The sequence below is a fragment of the Carassius carassius genome, chromosome 25 (genome assembly GCF_963082965.1).
Source record: "Carassius carassius chromosome 25, fCarCar2.1, whole genome shotgun sequence".
NCBI lineage: Eukaryota > Metazoa > Chordata > Actinopteri > Cypriniformes > Cyprinidae > Carassius > Carassius carassius.
Window position 1 is genome coordinate 26,019,891 of NC_081779.1, and position 24,334 is coordinate 26,044,224.

Below are 24,334 nucleotides of genomic sequence, written 5' to 3' on the forward strand. Positions count from 1 at the left end.
GTACACACAGCTTCGATGGGGGGACAGAAAGCTCTCGGACTAAATCTAAAATATCCTAAACTGTGTTCCGAAGATGAACGGAGGTTATTAATGACATAATTTTAATATTTGGGTGAACTAACCCTTTAATACTCATTAGTTCATTGATTAGTTCCACCTGTTCCTTGTTTTCTCCCTCAGTTGGCCTGTGTATTTACAACCCGAATTCCGGAAAGGTTGGGACGTTTTTTAAATTTTAATAAAATGAAAACTAAAAGACTTTCAAATCACATGAGCCAATATTTTATTCACAATAGAACATAGATAACATAGCAAATGTTTAAACTGAGAAAGTTTACAATTTTATGCACAAAATGAGCTCATTTCAATTTTGATTTCTGCTACAGGTCTCAAAATAGTTGGGACGAGGCATGTTTACCATGGTGTAGCATCTCCTTTTCTTTTCAAAACAGTTTGAAGACGTCTGGGCATTGAGGCTATGAGTTGCTGGAGTTTTGCTGTTGGAATTTGGTCCCATTCTTGCCTTATATAGATTTCCAGCTGCTGAAGAGTTCGTGGTCATCTTTGACGTATTTTTCGTTTAATGATGCGCCAAATGTTCTCTATAGGTGAAAGATCTGGACTGCAGGCAGGCCAGGTTAGCACCCGGACTCTTCTACGACGAAGCCATGCTGTTGTTATAGCTGCAGTATGTGGTTTTGCATTGTCCTGCTGAAATAAACAAGGCCTTCCCTGAAATAGACGTTGTTTGGAGGGAAGCATATGTTGCTCTAAATCCTTTATATTCCTTTCAGCATTCACAGAGCCTTCCAAAACATGCAAGCTGCCCATACCGTATGCACTTATGCACCCACCCCGGCGGATTGTGTTTACCGACAGTGGTTGAAAGTATTCCTGGGCCCATTTAGTAATGTCATTGACACAATCATGCCGATGAGTGATGCAGTGTCGTCTGAGAGCCCGAAGACCACGGACATCCAATAAAGGTCTCCGGCCTTGTCCCTTACGCACAGAGATTTCTCCAGTTTCTCTGAATCTTTTGATGATGTTATGCACTGTAGATGATGAGATTTGCAAAGCCTTTGCAATTTGACGTTGAGGAACATTGTTTTTAAAGTTTTCCACAATTTTTTTACGCAGTCTTTCACAGATTGGAGAGCCTCTGCCCATCTTTACTTCTGAGAGACTCTGCTTCTCTAAGACAAAGCTTTTATAGCTAATCATGTTACAGACCTGATATCAATTAACTTAATTAATCACTAGATGTTCTCCCAGCTGAATCTTTTCAAAACTGCTTGCTTTTTTAGCCATTTGTTGCCCCCGTGCCAACTTTTTTGAGACCTGTAGCAGGCATTAAATTTTAAATGAGCTAATTAAGTGGACAAAAGTGTAAAATTTCTCAGTTTAAACATTTGCTACGTTATCTATGTTTTATTGTGAATAAAATATTGGCTCATGTGATTTGAAATTCCTTTAGTTTTCATTTTATTAAAATTTAAAAAACGTCCCAACTTTTCCGGAATTCGGGTTGTATGTCACCCTGTTTGGTTCAGTTTATTTCTGTATATGTAGGGCTGTATTTTTATTTTTGTTAAGTGTGTGTGCGTTAGCATGAACACAAATGTTATTTAAAATAAGAATTTATATACAGTACAGACCAAAAGTTTGGACACACCTTGTCATTCAAAGATTTTTCTTTATTTTCATGACTATGAAAATTGTAGAGTCACACTGAAGGCATCAAGGGCTATTTGACCAAGAGTTTTTTTTTCATTACTAACATATATTTAGTTTATTAACTAATGAATTTCAATAAAACTCTAGAGTTGCGTTATTCAGGATGTGTGTATGGCCAAGTGTGCAAGCACTAACACCACCTAGTGTTAGTTTTGATTCAAGAAAAGAAGTCATTACATTGTCTTTAAACCCTTTAACTGCCCCACCAAGAAAAAGGCATTTGAAAATGTTTTGTTTGCATTTCTTGTCTGCATATGTTGCTAGTTACCACACCAGTTTCAACACATCCCATAATTTTTTAAATATCGGCCTCTACCAGATGGATGATATGTCACTTAAAGGTAAAAATACCGGAATTTATACACTCACTATAAAGATCAGAAAATATGAACTATAATACTAATTTATAAAAAAAACAAATCAAAATAAAATAGTTTTGTTTATTGAATCTTTATTGAAAATTATTTATTGAAGTATGCTATAAAATATTTCAGGTTTTCATTTTAGCACAGGAAATTATACGTTTTCTTGTTTTGTTTTTTTTAACAATAAACAAAAATAAATAACAGAAATAACTAAAACTAAAAATAAATAAAAATAGCAAAAGATAGTAATATAACGGCATTTTAAGCTTTTATGTTTCAAGAAACACGTTGTCAAGTGTGGTATTGCAACAGGATTTTATTTATTTATTTTTGTAGATAAATGAACATTTCTTTGTAAACCAGCAATGCTGTGCAGTGTAAGTCTTGAGCCAGGGGTATCCTCTGGCTCCTTCAAGGAAACTGTTTTTAGAGTGTGTTTGCCTTTTCTTCTCTTCTAACATCGAAGCTTAGTAGAGGATGTGCTTGTTGAGGGAGCATCTTCTTCATCCAGGGACTCAGAAGAACTGTCTCCAGCTACCTCTTTTTGAACGGGGTGATAATCCAGATCCTTCTGTGGTTCTCAAACCTCTCCATGAAGTACCCCCAGCACTGCAAGTTTTGTGTGTCTCCCTAAATCTGACACACATCCTCTTCAGGGGTATATTCCAGAAAGCTGGTTAACTTACCATCTGATTAACCCTGAACTCTGGGTTGATTAACCCAAAACCTGCTTACTCAGGGTATGTCGGTTCCAAAACAGGTAGTGATGCATTTTAAGAACCAGTTGCTTTTAGATCTTTCACTTTTTCTGCCAGACAAAGTAACCTTGCATATTTCCACTCTAGGATGATGATGAAGAGACCACATCTCCTGTGACTGAATTAGAAAGTGCTGGGAGACCCACAGAGGTATGATGCATATACTGGACAATGCATAGCTTTTTAGATGGAGTGAAAAATGTGTTCGGTGCTAAGCGCTGACCCGTGGTTTGTCACGTTTGAGATGTGTGGTTTTAGGTTTGTTAAATAAATTAACGACTCACTAGAAAAACGATAGGGCTCCTGCAAATATTCATTAGAATAAGAAAAGACATCGATACGTGGTTTTATCACCCTCTCACGGTGAAAAAAACCTGTATAATCTGTGCCTCGATGTCCACAGGATCCTCATCAAAAGGGCACGCCATACTCAGAAACCTCTCTGAAACAAACTAACCCTGCAACATAACCTGCTCCGGAGCAGGTTATCTTCAGAGAGTCAGTTGCTATGGTTACTTACATAACCCGAAAGTGAACTCCGTTTTTGGAACCGCAAGCAGAGGTTATCCGCTTACTTACTCCTAAACTTACCCAGGTAAGTCACATAACCTGCTTTCTGGAATACCCCCCAGGTCTTGCAGTCTCCACTAATGAGCTGATGAGTTGAATCGGGTGTGATAGATGAGGGAGACATTAAAAATGTGCAGGGCTGGGTACTCCAGGACAAATTTGAGAACTTTATTGGGTCATCCACATCATTGAGATCAGCATCAGAGTCCTTGGGGGTTTTCTGGTACATGGGCCTGAAGTTCTTATACCATAGAAACTGTTGAAATCCATCTAGTAATTGTAAAAAACAAAACAAAAAAAACAACAACAACAAACAAACAAATAAATAACAATCTCTTACATTTTTAATAATGTTAGTACATCAGCATTTGTCATTTAATAAGTAATTGCCTCTGATAATTATGATTTTCCACACATTAATTCTATGAATTCATTATATTTACATAAAAAAATATCCAAAAGTGGCAAAAAACACACGTTTAAGAAATTAAATCAGTATTTTAATGGAGAAATAACAAAAGCTGTGTCATAGTCATAGCTATGAATAATCAGAATTTATTTCTCAGCAAATTGTACATTCTGACTCCAGAAATTGATGATCTGACAACATTAGCATATTAGCAACATTAGCACTTTTCTACGTTTACCATAAAGTGACAAATCAACCGTTTGGTTGAGCGCGTTTTTGAAAAATTATTAAAATCATACTAAAGTTTTTTCATGACACCAAGTAACATAATTTTGTAAAGTTAGGGATCTTACAGTGTAATATGTTAAAAAAATGCTTACCTTGCAAAATTTCACCAAAAAGGGCTGACATGGAATGGGTGATTTCTCTATTGCTGAGTCCCAATTCGCCTACTTATACTACGACCTAAAAGTATGTACTTTTTTTGTGAGGAAAAAGTACATACTTTTAAGTGTGTAGCAAAAGAGTATGCACGTTCTGGGACATACTTCAATGACGTCATGCAACGTGAACGACAACGTGGTTGCCTAGTTACGCACACCACAACTGTTAACGTTTCATTCATTCTTGTATGTCCAATAAAATTTTATTTACTATTCCCATCTTTTTTTCTCATCGTTTTTTTTCACAATACATTTTACAATGTGTTCTTCTACCAAGTTGAGGGGTGAAGAAGCAGGGCGGCGTCGTTTGTGAGGCGGCTGGTTCTGACGTTCATGTGCAATGTGTGTAACAAAGCCATCGCAAAGCTCCTCCCTCCCGCACGCAATGGGTTGTGGGCAATATTAGCACTTAGAGTGTGCATTGATCTGCACTTCGAATTCTAACCGGAAATAGTAGACCATCCGGGTATCTTTGGAATACTCTTTTCAACATACTACGATTTGGGACGTACTAATTCTAGTTTCACATACTATTTAGGACGGATAGTATGCGAATTGGGACTCAGCGTGTGTCTGACATACTGTACATGTTAGAAGAAGGATTGTGACAAGTGCTGTTGATTGACACTCTGACATCTAGTGGATTTTTTTGGGCATAACATACATCAACCAGATGGTAGAGATGGCTCAATCAGCTTGAGTCAAGTTAGGTACTCCTCATAATAAAATATAGCGTCTCAAAATGTGCTCAACCATTTGGTCAAGCAGGCAGTTAAAGGGTTTAACAGAAAGAGTCTGCAGCTCCAGCTAGAAAAGCAGATTAATATTTTGGAGGATTACTGTTTCACTCAGACTGAATCCTTGAAGCTTGTGCTGCATTTTTTAATTATAAAATAAAAACACAATGTCATTCTGTTGTGTTCACCAACACCCTCCTCACCCCCTCCCCCCAAGCCCACAGCCAATTCTAAAGATTTGATTGGTCAAGTCAATCAATGATGAATGATTATAGAAGTGGTTCTCAAAGTTACACAACATTTTACCAAACCTTATTTTTTCGTATGGGCTGCCACAGAATTCCAGAGCGGAGGAGGAGGAGAAGGAAGAAGAAGGATAAGAAGAAGAAGGATAAGAAGAAGAAGAAAACTGTAGATATACCTTCTGTGCTTGGCCCTTAATAATATTTTCATTCTTTTTATGCAAATTTAATTGCAACCACTGACTATTTAGCTGCATCTGCCACAAGTTTAGAATGTGGATTTCACAAAGAAAATGTCTGCATTGCTTTACTTTTCCCCTTCATGTTGGCTCCATTGTCATATCAGCAATTACTAAATGGCTTGCCAAGATAATCCGCAGAGCAAGTGGATTTGTTTTTAGATTGTGTGGTTTTCTCAAGTTTTAACTAGTCTGATGTGCTCTCTTAACACAGGGTGAAACTAAGCCATGAGCTTAGCCAAGAAATTACAATGGTTGAAAACCATTAATTTGTCTTCTTGCCTTGGAAAGCAAGGTTTCACTCTAAAGGAAAAAAAAATAAAAAAAATTGGAAGTCAATGGCAACCACCAACTGTTTGATTTCCAGCAATCTTCAAAATATCTTCTTTTATGTTCAACATAAGAAAGCAACGCATACAGGTTTGGAACGACATGAGGAGGAGTAAATGATGACGGAATTAAAATTTTTGGATGAACTATCCCTTTAAGACTAAAATAATCTGGTACTGAAAATATGTGGTTTGTTTCATGTTTGGCTCATATTTTCATGGTGTTGTGTATTATCAAAATCTTCACTTGGTCAACTTTAGTTACTTGATGGTTGTAGTGTATGTGATGGTGGCTCATCTCTGCAAAATAATTCACATAGGAATGGATACATTTTTTTTTAAGTATTTCAAAATATTTATATTTCAACTTAAAACTTACGTTCAACTGATAATTTAATTTTGTAAGTATAATCAACTTGGTTGTATAAATAATTTCGACTTAAATTATACTAAACTGACTTAAAAAAAATTGAGTTGAATCACATATAACTTGTAAAAAGAGGTAGGTGTGTTGAGGCAGTTTGTAGCTAAACTCTGCAGGACACCGGCCCTCCAGGGCAGAGTTTGGTGACCCCCGAGTTAAAGTTATGCAAAAACACAAGTTGCTATGACTTACTGATCATATAAATGTTTACATTGTATGCTTCATAATCAAACCAAAAACTTTTTTTAGGATATTTAAAGGGATAGTAATGAATTTTCATCAATTGATTTGCCAGATTTTGGTCTTTAGCATGAGCTATTTTCTGTACTGCTTTAACATGTGATTAATGCGTATTTAAGCTCTATAAAATAATTTAAGGAGTTAAAATTAGTAATTAGTGAGAAAAGTAAAGCAACAACGTCTATGCAGCTCTTTAGTATTTTCACAGAATTGCTACAAGACTCTTATTTTGAAAAACACAAGGTGGGACTCTTAGTTTGAAGCTCATATAGGTTGTTGCTGTTTTCCACGTCGGGCTGCCGCACGGACTGGTAAAATGTCTCGAGTTTACGTGGGGAAATTAAGCTATCGCGCCAGAGAGAAAGATGTCGAAAGGTTTTTCAAAGGCTACGGGAAGATACTGGAAGTGGACCTGAAAAACGGGTACGTGATGTTCTCTTTATTCGAGCGAATGAATGTGCCGCAGGTTGTTAAGAAGGATAAACGGTTGGTTCTTCTGCTCCGCGTGATTAAAAAAAGACCTCCGTTATGACTCAAATAACTCGAATTATATGAAATTAAATGAATTACCCTTAAAATATGCTTGGGGATATAAAATCGGAATATAATCAATCTTTTAAAAACTGTATTAGCGGTTTAGCCCAGCAAGCTAACGTTAAACTCCATTGTTTCCAGACTGGCCTCGATTGACTGCTTCATTTCAACCCCGTTCTCTTAAAATGTATTATAGTTGATATTTAATTTATCATATAGATACAATAGAGTCAAGACGTCTGAAGCCTAGTGAAAATGTTTATATTTTACATATTAAAAAAAATTGTGAGGGAAAATCTACGGATTAACATCCTTATTAGTTGCACGATCAGGGTTTACAGACGTGTTGAGTTCATGTGTTTGTGTGATCTTATTTATTTAACTGTATTGCTAATAAAAATACGTCCATGAAAGAAAATCAAAGATCACGTATGTAAATGTCATCGCTAAATAAAAAGAAAAACAATTGGATGCAGTCCTTTTGATGCCCCGCCCAAACCCTCTGTTTCATTTATAGTATGTTAATGCAACATAATATTGAGTTTATTAAGCTATTTAATAGTGTCTTCAAAAAATGTCAACTAATATAGAGGATGACAACAATAAGCAAGGGAATGTTTGAAACATAAAACTCAATTACTGAACATTGATACAATGATTATACAACTGGGTTTTGTTGGTTTGTAATATCATAAACTCCATCCCTGCATCTCTTCAGATATGGTTTTGTGGAGTTTGATGACCCCCGTGATGCAGATGATGCAGTGTGTGATCTGAATGGCAAAGACCTCTGTGGGAAGAGAGTGATCGTGGAGCACACCATCGGACAGCGGCGCGAAGCTGGCAGCAGATCTGGAAGAAGTAAGAGATTCGTTTACTTACTCTAACACAATACTACACACCAAAAGCTATTTCAGTTTCATAGGAACTTCTTTTTCATTGGTTGATGTTGGATTGATGCCAACGTTGCATTTTTTCAGGCTTCTCAAATGGAGAGATTGGTGCTCAACGTGCTCATTATAATTGATAATCCTTATACCAGAAATAGATGTTTCCAGAATGAATGTTTCCAGTGACGTCTTCAGGTGAAGGAGATCGGCTCTGACATGGTTTCCACCGTTTCATCCATGAATCTGCTGAGTAAGACCCTGGTGGTTTGTCAACAGTGAATCACTTGTCCTTAGGCATGATAATGTTAGCGATTTCGGCTTTTTGATCATCTTCACATTAAAAACAGAATAGAACAGCATTTTTAAAGGGATAGTTCACCCAAAAATGAAAATTAGCTTTTAATTTACTCATGCTCAGGCCATTTGAGATGTATATGACTTTTCTTCTTCTTCAGTGGAATAGTAAAGAAGATTTTAAGATGTAACCATGCTCCTTTTTTCATTTTAATGCAAGTCAGATCAAGGAGCACAAAATGAATACCTGTGGCTCCTGACGATATATTGAGAACTTATGAATGGAAACGATCGGTATGTGCAAGAAACTGAACATTATTAACTGTATTATCCATAGCATAACATGGAAATCTGATTCTTTTTCATGAACTAGTTCTTTCTGACAGTTCGTTTAAATAAACTGGTTCAGTACACTAGTTTTTTTACGTTAACATTCAATGATTTAACATACGCAGTTATATCATTAAAGTACATAATGATGTTAAACTTAGATGTTTTACACACCTTAAGTTTGTAATATTAATAAAACCTGTCTTCGTCAGCTCACCTTTTTACATAAACACAGAGAAACCGATTCAGTAAACTGGTTCAACTAGTTCACCAAAAACAACCAGTTCAAAAGAATGATTCGTTCGTGAACCGGACATAACTCCAGACCATTTGCCTGAATCTTTGGATTGTAGATGATAATAATGTGGTTAATAATGCTCCTTTTCTTGCACAGACAGATTGTTTCTCTTCATAAAGGCCCGTTCACACCAAGAACAATAACTATAAAGATAACGATATTAGCATCCACACCAGCAAACAAAATCGTCTGCTTATTATTACCGCAAGCGAGTCTGCCGTTTTAAATTTGAGTTTGTTATAGCAGGATGGATTCTGATTGGCTTTCAGCTATATCATTGCTCTGTGATTTTATCGTTATAGTTGTGGTGTGGACTCTGCTATTCTTTAATATTGAGAATGATTTTTAGAACTTCATAGTTATTGTCTTTGGTGTGAACAGGCCTCAGTATATGGTCAAGGAGCCACAGGTATTAATCGTGTTCTTTGACTTGCCAAGCACCACAGTTTCAGCTAAAAATCATCTTTCCTGTTCCACCCACATCTGGAATGGCATGAAGGAGTAAATTCAGATATTTTGGGGTGAACTATCCCTTTAAGAGTGTCCAGACTCTGTATGAGAAGCCTGAAAATTGTATGTTAAATTCCAAACCTTATCACATATGCAGTTGCTGTTTAAGTTTTCTAGGGAGTGGAAATTATATGAGTGGCAATCTTTAGGATATGACTTTTGGGTGATTCTTCATTTGGGATAATCTTTTTGTCCATATATATATAAAAACGATATATCTCAAGTAAGCTTTCTCAAGTGTCCCTAAATGAAGAATCACCTTGAAAAACTTGATAAGTAGTTTCTAAGTATTATAATTTCTGCTTCACTAGGCTATATGCAGATTAAAACTGTTGCAGTATAATGATTGATTTTAAGCATTTTTTTTAAGCATCATAAATGTCAAAGCTAGAAATTTAACCCTCAATGTTTTATCAAAAGAGTCTGACTGCCTGCCCCTTTTGCTGGCCATGGTGTCCCCCTCCCCATGCGTGTGGCTCTTTGACCAAACTGGGCCCCTGGGCAGACCATTAAAGCGAGCCAATGTGAAAGAGGACCGCTTTTCCCATTAAGCCGGGTGGTGAGGATCTCAAGGGGTTTAGGAGATGTGGTTTGAGCTCTTTTAGGTGTTTTGGTTTTGTTTCTTTTGACATTTTACCTTTCCTCAGTAAATTAATCTCATTAATCCAGCGTAAGTATGTTATTTGGTGAAATATTTACAGTTCTTGAAGAATGAATCCCTTAAAGGGATAATTCACGCAAAAATGAAAATTGCCCCATGATTCACTCGCCCTCAAGCCATCCTAGGTGTTTATGACTTTCTTCTTTCAGACTAATCTAATCTGAGTTATATAAAAAAAAAAACCTGGCTCTTCCAAGGTTTATAATGGCAGTGAAAGGGTGTTGAGATTTTGAAGCCCAAAAAAGTGCATCCGTCCATAATAAAAAGTGCTCCATATGGATCCGAGGGGTTAATAAAGGCCTTCTGAGGCTAACCAATGCATTTGTGGAAGAAAAATCCACATATAAATCTTTATAAACCATAATCTCTAGCTTCTGCTCACTGTCCTACACATGTTCACAAGAGAGTTGTGTTCCAGTGGATAATGAAGGATGTAAGCATAGCGCAAACTCTGATGAGAAGTGACTAACGTGGAAGCACAGAGGAGAGAGCAAAACATAACACTGGTCCTCATCAGCTGGAACATCTGGTGGAAGCTAGAGATTACAGTTTATAAAGTTGTAAATATGGATATGTTTCTTACACAAATGTGTCATTTCAGATGGCCCCCCCGGAGCCGTATGGAGCAGTTTTTTTATGATGGATGGATGCATTTTTTGGACTTCAAAATCTCAACACCCATTCACTGCCATTATAAAGCTTGGAAGATCCAGGACATTTTTTAAATACAACTCTGAGTGTATTCGTCTAAATTAAGAAACTTATATAAACCTAGTATGGCTTGAGGGCGAGTAAATCATGGGCTAATTTTAATTTTTGGGTGAACTATCCCTGAGTAAATGATGACAAATTCATTTTTTTAAATGAATCTGTCATCATTTACTCATACTCATGTGATTCTAAAACTCAAAATTCAGATTCAAATTTATTACAGTAGTAAGTATAAGATCAGTTTCTTAAACCATTTATAAAACTTACTTTTTCTATAATTTTATGAGGTTTTTTTTCTTTCTTTTTTTGTAGATATTTCTTTGTCTCAATATGATTTTAAGTTTTACTATGTGTGAAATTCACTTAAAGGCTAGTGTGCAGACTTCATTGTGTTTTACCGTTCCTGAGCTGTGTTCATCTTATTCTCGTCACTCTGAAGGTAGTCGGTACAGTCGTGGAGGAGGAGGGGAACGGTTCGGCCCACCCACTCGCACAGATTACAGGCTGATTGTGGAAAATCTGTCCAGTCGCTGCAGCTGGCAGGACCTGAAGGTATAGAAACATTGTAGTACTACTATTTTTTAGTGTTATGTTTGCTGAGGGAAGCACCACTTACTGTTGCATATGGTGGCTGCCACTAGCCAAGTCACTCCATTTCTCTCTCTATTAACCTTTGTGCATCAGTTTAAAAAAAGTTACATGGACAGGGCTCGACATTAACGCTTTTTAATTTATTTTATGTTTTATTTGTCTGATTTATCTGATTGGACAAGTAACCTGATTCAGATTTTAATAACAAACAATAACTAGGCCAGCACTGAAACTTTGGCGAGAATGACATAAAAAGAATAATGTATTGACAGAATCAAGGTCGCGTTATTTGAGGTTTGTGCAGCCGGTCTGACTCGTTACTGAACGATTCAGCCTTTTTGAATGAGTCAGTGATTCAGTGAGCCATTCATAAAGACAGTCACTTACTTCATATATTGAATGAATCAGCCATTTGAATGAATTTTGAGTAATTTATGTAACCTTTACTCTTCATTAACAGTCTGAGTAAATACATCTAAATGGCACTTCCGATGCAGCTTCTGTGTTTCCTCTGCAGTGGAAAGATGGAGTTTGTTGATACTGATTTCATTTGAATAGTAACAACCATATAGTGTCCTATTATTCTAACTTAATGTATCGATCAAATTTAAGAATTTGATGTAAATGGTGACATGTACATTTAATCATGTTAGGGAAATTATTGTCCTTCATAAAGTTAAAGTGTAACAACAATCAATTTAGGCCAAATATCACAAATATGCTGATTAAAATAATACCTGATAGAGCACGGATGAGACTATTGCTTCAAAATAAATTACATTTGCCCCAAAAGTATGGAATAAGTCATTTTAAAAAAACATTAAAAATAATAATTTTGATCCACAAAAAATGATGCAGTGTCAGAAGAAACTAAAACAACTACCATTCACACACACATTTATTAGTACACAAACAAACCACACTTTGATATCCATACTAATATACCCACACCACTATTTTAATTGCATAATTTAAATTCATCTGGCCTTTTTTTTTCTTTCAGCAGAAATAAAAACAGATATTTGCTTAAGTGAGAAAATTGTGCCATCAGGTGGAAAATAATAATGTAAAAAAAAAAACAATGTTAATAATTTTGAGTCCATGCCAACAAACTTCCAACAAAAAATACATTATTTTATGCTTCAATTGCATTGAGATGAAATATTGTTTTAATGGGTTTCGGTGGGTACATTTTTGTCCTTAACGTTCTGAGTGTGAATTTTTTTTTTTTTGTACAAAGTATAAAATAGATTTATGAAAGGAAGTAATGGTGAAATATAAAAATTCCAATAAATGGATATTTTTGGCAAAATGTTTACACAAACCAAAGACCCTAAGGATGCACAAGGGGTTAAACCATTATGTATTTGAAGCATTTAGGAAGTAACTCCTCTAAACATAAGTGATTTGTTCTTGAGTCACTAATGTGTCATGGATTCACAGGACTACATGCGTCAGGCTGGCGAGGTGACTTATGCTGACACTAACAAGGGTCGCAAGAACGAGGGGGTCATTGAGTTCAGGCAGTACTCAGACATGAAGAGAGCCCTGGAGAAACTGGACGGTACTGAGGTCAATGGAAGGAAGATTCGGCTGATCGAGGACCGGCCTGGTGCCAGACGCCGTCGCTCCTACTCCCGCAGTGCCTCCAGGTGCAAACAATTCAGTTTTATTATTCAGTGATATTGTAAAAGTGGGAGACATTTAACTGATAATTAAGTGAGACTTTGCGTTCGCACCAATGTCATGAAGCTTTATGTATGAAATTAGTGATTGGATAAACAAACTTTACTTGTAGTAAATGTTGCTTTAGAGTTTCATAGAGAACACTGTTTTAAAGTGTCTTGCTTCTTGTACACGTCCCTCAGGTCTCGCTCCAGGAGCAGGAGGTCTCGCAGGAGCCGAACCAGCAGCCACTCACGGTAGGCCACTGAGGTCTAAAACTGTAGTTTCAAGTATTGTCTCAGCCAAGAATTTTCATTTCAGTGCATCCTTACAAATTCTCACATTCACGTTTCTATATTCTCTTATGATGGTAGTATTGGTATAGTTTTGATGTAGGAGTCCACTAGAGGGCAGTGACTACTATAATAAAAATAGAAGTTCTGTGTGGATTCAAAGGTACAAGCTAAAATATATTGATTTGGTGTATATTTCTTTAACGGTTTCTCTCCTTTTCAGAGCCTCAGGCTCGCGATCACGCAGCAGGTCAACCAGCAAGAAGACGAAGGGCAGGAGCAGTAGGATGGAGGAGAGCAGTAATGGAGCTCGCAGGGGAGGTGAGAGCGCCAGGGATAATAGCCTGAGCTGCAGCCCTCCGAGCAAAAAGAGCAAACGGGAGAACAAGAGGGCTCGCTCCTATTCTCGATCCAGGTCCCGATCCCGGTCCAGATCTCGATCCGAATCGGGAAACGACAGGGATCTCTCCAAAGAGTCTGGGTCCAGATCTCAGGAGGTTACCAAGAGCGGCGATGAAGGCCGTGTGGCTGAAAGGGCGCATTGCTCTAGAGCTCATTCTAGATCCAGATCACAAACGCCACCAGATGCTGATCTGCGGAGGGAATGTAAATCCAAATCTCGCTCACATTCACGCTCGCGATCTTATTCCCGATCTCGATCCCGCTCAAGGTCTCGGTCCTAGGTACAAAAAATATATATATATTTTCTTGTTTTCCAGTCTATTTAAACATCTTTAAAACAAGAATATATCATGAGTTAAATGTTTTTTTTTTTTTTATACCCCACTGACAATTAAATTGTTAGATCTGTGTTAAAACAAGAGACAATCTGTGGTTGAGGTAAGAAAATAAACCGAATTCAAGATATATTATCTGAAAACAAGTCAGAATATGTTACTTTTTTGAAAAGCTAAATGGTGTGTCTTTTGTTTTTAATTATTTTTTTTTCTTGAATAACACAAAAATAGACTTTTAAAATTGTCTAAATGTTCTGCCCTGCATTTTTCTTCTTCAAAGCAAATTTAATTTCTCTTTTTTTTTTTTTTTGTCAGATAGTTTAATTAGGGAAATTGCTTGCTTATTCAAAGTTCAGTATTATCTGGTATTGTTAACCTTATGCATCATTTTTAGTAATTTTTATTTTAAAATTGCCTGCGATTTATATTTGATTCATGAAGAGTGAGTAAAATTAAACCAACAGTAGATGTCCTTGCCTGTGCATCATATATTTAGAAATGTATCAGTTGTTGTTAAGCTGGGGCAGAGTTTGTGCTCTTTTTACAACAAAGTTCGCCATACAAAATAATAAAAAATAAAAAAAACTGCCTCACAATACTTTGTGTCCATTCAGTTTGTTTACAAGGGCCTTTTGTGGTGGGTTTCCTAGTATTGTAGTGTCATAAGTAAAACTGTTTAAAGGAAATTGACTCGCACTCATTTTGGTCCAAATCCAAAGCAAAAGGAGATGTTTTTCAGAAAGTGTGCTGCTCTTTATCATTCAATGAAAATGGAGAATACTCAATTGCCCTTCTGTCATCTCGCTAATCTCATTCTTGCTTGAGCATTAAAAAATAAGTAAAGCTAAAATAAACCCTGCAATAAATATTATCCTGACATCACTGACCTCAGACCTGGAGTGACGCGTTGAGAAGGTGATGCCCATCTGTGCGAAAATGTCACCGCTTCCGGTTATGACATGACCGTGAATAGACGATGATATTCAATGCTAAATTAACTAATACTACTATCTACTACCAATGACATCAGAATCTAAGCAGCTGAATTAATGTTTTAGATCTATGTAATAATCTATAAAGAACATTTCCAAGCAATTACTTTCCCGCCTCGACAGGTAAAACTAATTCCACAAGATGTCGCCAACATTCAGATAAGAGGAAAAGGCTGTCCGGTGTCTGTTTTGTGTAATACAGGCTTGTCTGCCTGCTTTTCTATATAGTTTCCCTCTTCTGTTCTGTCAATATTACACTAAAAGCCTTTTTATATTCATATCCACCAGCATGCATTAACTTATTCAACAAAACCCCCAAAAGAGCAACATAGCCTGTTGAACGTTAGTGTCTGTGTGGAAAGCGAACTGAAGTGTGGTCACTCCATTGAGTCTCGACGAGGGCGGCGCTCTCCTCAACACTTCACTGAGGGGACAACACGAAAACTGGACACTGGGGCACGGACGGACGGTGCTACTGATGATGGAGCTACATTTACCTTCTCTGTCTTTAGAAAGTCGGTTCTTTTAACCCTTCAGTGTCATCTTCTGGAGAGGAAGAGCTGTCATGGGAGACGCGCGGCACTTCACGCGCGTCTGGATTGATGTGGATCCGCGAAACTTCGCAGCGCGAGAAGATCATCACGAACATGCGTGTCCAGCGCGGTAGAACGATGGAACGCGAACGCGATACATTGTAACAAAGGCAAGTATTCGCATTGACTATTGAGGCGCTTTTGATACATTTGTAACCTTGTAACCCCAAAGCGGCAACATCTGTAAAGCAACTGACTTGACCTTATTAGAGGTCGATAGGTTTCTAATGTTACTGAAGTAGTCTAATCTCAAGTTTGGGCACAGAGAAATGGTGGGGTGTAGGGCTGTTTCGTTCAATGTGATGTACAGAGAGAGAGAGAGATTTATTGGAATGAATGAATTGGAGATTGAGCCCACTATTAAGGAAATAAATAAATCACGTTTTGATGTCTTTGATCGTTTTAGCACAAGATGGACAGTCTTTGAAATGCTTTCTTAAATGTGTCTGAAATTATAAAGAATTTCACATATCATTTGGTGCATTTGTGAACATTTTAAATGTGGTGCATTATACACAGCATGCACAAAGGAATTGGGGATTGAGCCCTATATAATTTATTTATTTATTATTATTATTATTATTATTATTATTTGGTGATGTTACAGCCACAACATAGTGTTTTACGAGGCTTATGGCAATGCAAAAAAAAAAAAAAAAATATGAATATACTATATACTGTGAGTTGCCCTTCCCCCTCATTTTAAATGCAACGTAAATTATTTTGTCACAAATGATTAATTCAGACTGTACATGCATTTATGCCAATGATGGCAGGAATAATTGAGTGTTCAGACTCGTCATGTAGAGTCCTGTCTACAAAGAAATGACTAAAGTGCTTAAATAATACACAGATTATCAAACAATAATTTTAAATCTTGAACAATTCGGATTCATTGATTGATCCACATCTGCTGTATATATTTTATACTCTTGTATAATTAATTTCACCCATTTGGAAACCAGAGTGAACAGCCATTAAAAGTAAAGCTGAACTTGGTAATGGGGAAAAAAAGAGGTCTGGAATTCATCAGTCCAGCCTTTTGATGAATCTGTGTGAGATGCATATACTATAGATTGTTTTTCTGTGTGCATCTCATTTTACTTATGGAGTTTTATTTTTGCCTAGTTGTAAGTTCAATCATTTATGATGCAACATTGCAAAAAGAAGTTAGTGCCAAAACTACACATTATTATTATACCCAAATTTGGCCACAACCTCAGTTTTTACAATTAGCCACTTTACTTTGCATTTCTGAATACTGACATGTGGCTTACAAGTTCTAGCTGATCTAAGTTTTCTAGCAGAACATCCAAAGCATTTCCCATGAGCTTAAACAAACCAAGTGAGTTGACAGAATTGTAAATTACATTTTCAGAGTTGTTGAGAAACCTCTGCCAATGGAGCGTTTGTTATTCCAGAGTGGATTGGCCACATATCATTTCTCATTTATGGACTGTTGTTTTTTTCCCACTACATTCTTCCTCACCCAAATGTGGCATGGACTTTGGAGTTTCTTAATGGTTCTTAAAATTAATTTTTGCCTTGGTCAGTGCAATGAGTGATTTTAACTAGAAGAAGAAACAGGTGTGCAGGGGAAGGCACACCTGTTTCTTCTTCTAGTTAAAATCAACAACATAAAGAAATGGTGTCTTAGATGACCTAAAATTAGCAAACCATGTTTAAAATCTGGAGCTCCCTTTGGGAATCCAGCTGGGTAGTTTATCTGTCAGTGTATCAAATAAATATGTCATGCCTTAAAACTAATGCAACAGTTTACAAATTGTTTGAGGGACTGGGAAAACTCTCGCTGCAATAAAACACAGCATCAGCCACTTTACTTCTAAGAATGGTTATATTTAGAGTCTATACGATTTATTGAAATAGATTTAATACAGTTTATGATTTGTGCACCACACAGAGGCATCAGAATTTAGTTACTCTCTAAACATCTCATGCTGCAGTATCTTTATGTTTCTGTTTTTGATCATTTTTTTGTGCCATTTATCTTTGACTTTCTCATCATTCAAGATGCAAGATGCAGTGGTTCAGATATGGGCAGCCTTTTCTCTTTTTATTTCACTTTTGACTCATCCAACAGTTTTATTTGACCTGGAACAATCCTTTAATTTATTATGCATTATAATTATGAATTAAATGCTTTTTCAAGGCTGTGAAGGAGAAATCACAGCACTTGTTTTCTTAAATTATTTAAAAGAAGACAAGCCCCTATGGATTAAATAGTAATGGACGTCAATTAGTGTCCATTAGTGTCAATGTTTCAATCACACAATTCAAACAAAGGAGAACAGTAGTTAGTAGCACATACTGCATATTCCTTTAGTGGTCTAAAGCAACCATTAAGATGAAACTGTTCTCTTGACTTGACTCGACCTTAACCTTGATCTCACTTTTCCCTCTTCACCCTTTTCAGACTCCCATTAGGGACCATCACAGACCAGTCTATGCCATGAGGAGTCAGAAGTCCCGTGGCCAGACGTCAGCCACACCTTCCCGCCAACGCTTGCCACGCTTCAGTCTTCACTCCAGGAGAAAGAAAGAAGGTGTAATCCAGGGAAAGCTGCGTATCCGTTCCATGCCGGGTGCCTTTCTGTTGCTTGGGATGGTGGTTGTTGTTGTTGGCACTGCGCTTGCCGTGGCAGGCTACTGGCCGTACAGGACCCATCGATCATCAGTGGACACGGCAGAGGAAGGATACTCTGGAAGTGCATCAGGATGGGGATTAGGGTCCAAAGGACTGTTTTCAGCAGCAAGTCTGGTTCATAGTGAAAGGATGAAACTACTTGGACCTGTCATTATGGGAGTGGGACTCTTCATACTTATTTGTGCCAATACGGTACTCTATGAGAATCGGGATAGAGAAACTCAAATGCTTCTGGCTCAGATGCGGAGTGTCATTTGCTCTGTTTCTGCAGCCGTGCCTTCGGCAGACCTCTTGCAGGTGAACGCTCTTGCCAGGCACTACCAATGGGTCAGCAGTTTACCTGCAGCCCACCTGAATATCCTCTGCCTCCAAGAAATGTCCAGTTCGGAGCCTCTACTACAAGTAAAGAGCATGGATGAGGAGGACAGCATTCAGCAGCAAGATACAGTACACACTGAGGTTCTTCATCATCAGGACTCTTCCTCCACATCCTCGATTCACTCCTCCAACTCTTGCAATGACAGCAAAGAGTTTTTTTGCACAGAGGAACGGGTGACAAACTCTGCACTGGATCTGCGGGAAGAAAGTCACTTTGGACTAAGCAACTGTATGACTGCATCCTCTATGTCCACTCTGGGTGGGGAGGAATTGGAGATCTTCTCCATCCCACCCAGACGCTCCTACAGCATGAGCCATAGGACTAAACCACATATACTGCCCAGGGATCTGGTGTATTCTGAGGACAAGCCTGTGTCTTCTATGGGTCACTATAGACTCCTTCCAAGGCAGTCCAGCTCAGAGGTGTGTGTGAACATGGTTGGAGTTGGCGTTACAAGCCTTGACCTTATACCTGTGGAAGAGCAGAAACACAGCAGCTGGCCTCGGCTAGATCTCGGAAGCGCCAAGAAGTATCTCAAGCTGGAGAACAAAGAGGACTCCGTGGACAAGTTACTGGACCAGCTTGAGCAGCAATGCTTGCAGTTGAACAAAAGCTATGGCTCAGGTCCCTTCCAATGAGCCGAAGTTTAATCTTTACATCAAGGTCAATGGCTTGCCTGAGCCAATGGTAATAAGAAGGAGCCTTATATAATGATATACACTTGGAATAACCCAACCTACAATTGGGCACAAGTTTCCAGTGGATATTGTTTGCACAGTTTCTGGAATCCCTTGAGGTCAATTAACTTCCATGACCTAGTCATTTATCTCACTTGACTAGTTTTGTAACTTGCTTGTTTTTGGGATTTAATTTGTTTTTGTCACTAGTTTGTTCGGAGACTTGATGGAATGAAAATATAAACACACGTCCTGAAGGAAGCTAGGGATGGAGGTATATTACAGTCATTTGAATGTGCTAAACAGCTTGTGATGTCATAGATGATTGGGTGGATTCCAATTGGAGGGATCCATTTGTTATTGTTGCTAAAGCCCTACTTGTTACTGGGACACAGCAAGCAACATTTCTTAGTCTACGAGGTAGAATAAACGAAGACCTCGGCAGTGACTAGATTCAAAGTAAACACATTTCTGACTTCCGAATTCAGGTCAGCCAAAAACATGGCTCTGGTTTTGATAGTTTTATAGGCCAAAAAATAAAGAATGCTGGTTATTTGACTCATAAGTGGATTGAAACTGTGTGTCTGCTATTGGAGAGTTCATTTGTATGCAAGGTAATGAGGTAATGCAACCTCAGTTGCAGTGTCTGTTAATATTTTGTGTCTGGTTTCCTTGAGTATCTGTTCTTCTTGTGTTTCACCTTTCTTCCATCTCTGCCAGGCGGCAGTGAAACAGAAGCATTGTCAATGAGGGTGCAGTGCCCTCTTGGCATCATTAACTAAGGTGATCAGTGTTTTTGCATGCACTAATGCGGGTACATAATTGCTTTCCCTTTAAAGGGTGGAGTTGGAGTGATCCCGTCTTTGCAATGAGAATGTGTAACTTCACTCTGTTTACAAAAATAAGGCAGTCACTCGTCTCTATTACGTCCATGTAGCCTGTTTTTGTGCGCTGTGTTATTTGCCGTGGGTTCTTAATGTATGACTGACCAATCAGTGATCAGAACCATTACACCACCTTTGGATTGAATTCCATGCCTGTGTGGCAAATAAAAGGCAAAAGAAAACCACTTTAAATGGAAGTGTTTGTTTGTTGTCCATGATTTTACGTTGATGCAAGGGAGCATCTGGGGGTCAAGGTGTGGCTTGTTAGCTGCAGCATTATACCCCCTACTGGGAGATGCTGTAACAAAAAGCTTCTTTCTCCATCGATGGACACTCATATGCAACATATAAATCAAATTTTTTAGCAGTGACAGTTTTTTTTAGTTCTTATATACAGTGATCCATCATAAGACATTTTCAGCTCAGATTGTCTCATAAAAAAGAAATAAAAGATTCTGAAATTGAGTATATATGAAATGTGACAGTATACCGGTTCAATATCTAACAAAAACAATAGCATTATTTTAATATTTGCATACTGCATTGTGATTGGTCTTCTGTCTTGCATCTATTTGCATACTGACTGATTGTTCTTTTTTTCTTGTATCTTTTAACCAACCATAGTCACTAGAGGAGTTGAGTTGTGTGTTGTGCACAGACAACAGAAATCAAGGCACATATCATTTCATTTGCTTGATGCAGCATTTCATTTACTTTGGCCAAAGCCTAAAAACTAAACTATTTGAACTAAACGTTAACTGATAAAATTAAATTAAGTTGTATAATAATTAATAATTAAAGGAAAAAAAGCATTTGTTTCCTCAGAAAAGCAAAACATCTGACTTCACCTGGTTTTGAACACGAATCCCTGTTGTTTAAAGGTGCAGAGAGGCGTAATGGAGCAGAACTCAGCCATGTGCTTTGTTAGATGTGTCAACGCTATCTCACAACCAATTCGTACGTATTTTACGAGGTGGCTTATTCGTACGAATTTGTACGACCTCACTCGTACTATTTTATACGATTTGTCTAACGGTTAGGTTTAGGGGAGGGGTTAGGTGTAGGTCATTCGTACAAATTCATACGAATTGTGCAACTTGTAAAATACGTACGATTTGGCAAAAATCGTATGAAATTGTACGAGTGTGGTCGTATGAATTCGTACGAATAAGCCACCTTGTAAAATATGTACGAATTGCCGTGAGATCGGGTTGGATGTGTACGTGTAAGGCCATAGGGCCTTAAAAGCAAGGTCTGATTCATCGATGATGGATGAAAGCAGTGTGAAAGAGGTTTGCATAAGTTTAATATATTTCCAAGGTGCTTTTATTGATATTAGGCTACTCAGACATTCAATTTTTCTTGTACCCAAGTTTAAGAAATTAATTCAGCTCAAACTACTTATTGTACAAACTCCATTCAAACTTTTTTTTTCCGACATTCTATAGCCTATCATTCAACAAATTTCAGATTAAAGTCTAAAAATCTCCCTTTTATTGTTAAAAATGTAGAACTGAATTTGCATAATGAATTATGATTGATCTTTCTGTTCTTACATCTATTTACAGTTTTCCCTAAATGTTACTATCAGTCTTTCTCTCCCTGTTTTTTATTTGGGTTTACAACATTTCTAAATATCATGTTAGTTCTTTATTTTGATGCTTTCAATCAGGAAGTTCACATTTTTGGACATTCAAATTCATATCATAAGCCTCAATGTATGATAAATATAGGAAGCACACAATGTTTTCAAAGTGTAAAAATACAACTTCCAACCGATCTCCGTTACTTTTGAATTACGCTTACAAAATATCTTTAATAGCTCTGCTCCTAAATACTACAATATTGAAATAATTACTATTAAAAAAAAAAAAAAAAAACCTTATGCTCTTGTTTTCCAGTGCAAACGTCTTAAGATTCTTAAATCAAGATACATTTACTTAAGAAGAACAATTACATAAGATGTCTTCTTTTCTGTAAAAAACAAAACAAAAAAACATTAAATGCAAAGGGAAAATTGGTTTTCATACCCATTAACAAAATGTGTTATTTTTAAGCATAAACTTTCATTTTTCAATTTTCATTTTGTTATTATTCTCAGAAAAACGAGATATCTTTATTTTGCAGTCTCAATTAAATGTATCTTGCTTTAAGGATGGTTAGATATTTGTATTGGAAAACAAAACAAAAATATTGAGGAAGATATTCATTTTATTTTGTAGTGCATGCAACATTTGATGCCATGACTTTGTGAATTTAAGACTTTCTGCTTTAAGATCTTTTTAAAGCCTAAAATGAAGACTTTGTAAGAGCAGCAGAAACCTTGTTTATTTGACACAGCTGATTTTGATTGGGTCATTAGTAGAGTCTCTGACCTGCACTCAGTGTCACATAAGGAAGACATTTAAAATAAATGTCTTAAAATACGAGTCCTACTCTATTTCAGTTATCCTGCCAGCAACAATCATTACTTATAAAACTGAGTTCCTGTAGCTCTACTGGTAGAGCATGGCATTGGCCACGGGCTCTTTCTAAAGGAAACACACACTAAATGACGACATTTCCAGCCGTGCCCTGCAGTGTGACATGTTACACTTCATCTCAAACCATTGTACATTCAACTGTTTTTTTTTATAGTCCTTTTGCTTCAACAGCTGTTGCTCAGACAAGTTTCACAGAACATGGAAGGAACTGGAGATTTCTGAGTACAGCACAATTTTCAACATGTTCAGTGTAAAAATGGATATTGTTTTTACACTGGTTTAATGAACTGTGACTTGCAAAGTATTTTTTAATCCTTTCTTTTCTTGAAGCAAATTCTAAATTAAGCAGTAACATGAAAACAAAAATCTGAATCAGGGTCAACACTTTTCACAGATAATATAGTAATGATTATTGGAGTATGGTTTACAAAAAATGATGATATTTCAGTTTTTCTACTCTAAATTCATATTTATTGCAATGTGTTACTTGCTGTCTCTTTGTAATTTATTTGAACTGTGTTTTAAAGTAAATTCTAAACCAACCATTTTTTTTTCCATATAAACAACCAGGAAATCAGAACGTATGATTAACAAAAGTCTGGTAATTTGGCAGATCACAATAACTTGTGCAGCTTTTATTATTACAGAATATAGAACACCACTATTACAGAATATGCCAGAATTTTACAGAAACTTCTAGCTATGTTCCCATCCTTACAATATATATACAATTTATTACAGTTTATGTATATATCTAAACATGCAAAATTGGTACAAAACATAGCTGTACTAAACCAATGCATATAATATTTGTGCTTTCACTTGTCACAACACAGGACTGCAGAAAATCCTGCTAAAGCTAAATAGTAACCAGTCATAGCAGCTAAGAATACCTTTCTCTTAAACATTCACACAAAATTTGACCAAAAAATATTTTTAAAAAAAAGTCACGGCTCTCAGCTTTCCAAATAACTGGCAAACTGATGAATGTAAAATATAACGAAAAGATAAAAGCAGACTGAAGCTGGGCGAGTTTGGTTCAGTAAGCAGAAGGAGGAGGGGAAGAGAAATTCCCCTTCTGTAATTATCCTCAGCAGTGTTTTTGTCAGGGGCCAACCCTTATTAGCTTTTATGGCTCCTTCTGGGCAGGTATGCAGTCTCTCGTGATCTCTTCTCATTTCATTGGTCGTTTACAAGATGGCTTCTGGGATTCTAACAGCTTGTAAAGGCATTTTGGCATTTTTCCACCAAAAATTCAAGGAGGAAGAGTAGTATGTGGAGAGGAGGCAGAGCAGAAGACTAAAGCGCAGAACTGTTATTTGTGTCTGTGTAAATTTGAATATGATGTTTAAAAGAAGAAAAAAAAATGCTAGCTGATACTATATACATGAAATTTTGCTATACCGCTATATCACGATAGATAGATGTGCATATATCAGAGGGCAGGACTGCTTTATCTTACAACATAGAAACATTAAGCCATGTGAAAATACAGAGCGTGTCCCAAACGAGATGATAATGAACAGTGTGACTTTTTGACACAATGCAAAGTGAAGTTTGGTTATTGTTTCTCATTTCTGAGCAACTTGTGATTTGTAATTTGCTTTAATATTCTGATGCAGTAAAAAAAAAAAAAAAATTGTTTATGCTGTAA

At 37.0% G+C, this 24,334-nt stretch overlaps 2 protein-coding genes across 2 annotated transcripts; both read left to right on the forward strand.

Annotated features, from left to right (window-relative positions):
- The first annotated feature begins 6,757 nt into the window (after positions 1 to 6,757).
- On the forward strand, positions 6,758 to 14,578 carry LOC132104505 (serine/arginine-rich splicing factor 4-like). The gene is made up of 6 exons (XM_059510023.1): positions 6,758 to 6,916; positions 7,746 to 7,888; positions 11,161 to 11,273; positions 12,756 to 12,964; positions 13,181 to 13,234; positions 13,494 to 14,578. Exons 1-6 carry the CDS (start codon positions 6,810 to 6,812, stop codon positions 13,951 to 13,953), a joined length of 1,086 nt encoding a protein of 361 aa, XP_059366006.1. The 5' UTR covers positions 6,758 to 6,809; the 3' UTR covers positions 13,954 to 14,578.
- A 1,079-nt stretch (positions 14,579 to 15,657) lies between these two features.
- Positions 15,658 to 20,292, forward strand: LOC132104504 (transmembrane protein 200A-like). Its single transcript, XM_059510022.1, has 2 exons — positions 15,658 to 15,702; positions 18,027 to 20,292. Exon 2 carries the CDS (start codon positions 18,063 to 18,065, stop codon positions 19,272 to 19,274), a length of 1,212 nt encoding a protein of 403 aa, XP_059366005.1. The 5' UTR covers positions 15,658 to 15,702; positions 18,027 to 18,062; the 3' UTR covers positions 19,275 to 20,292.
- The last annotated feature ends 4,042 nt before the right edge of the window (positions 20,293 to 24,334 follow it).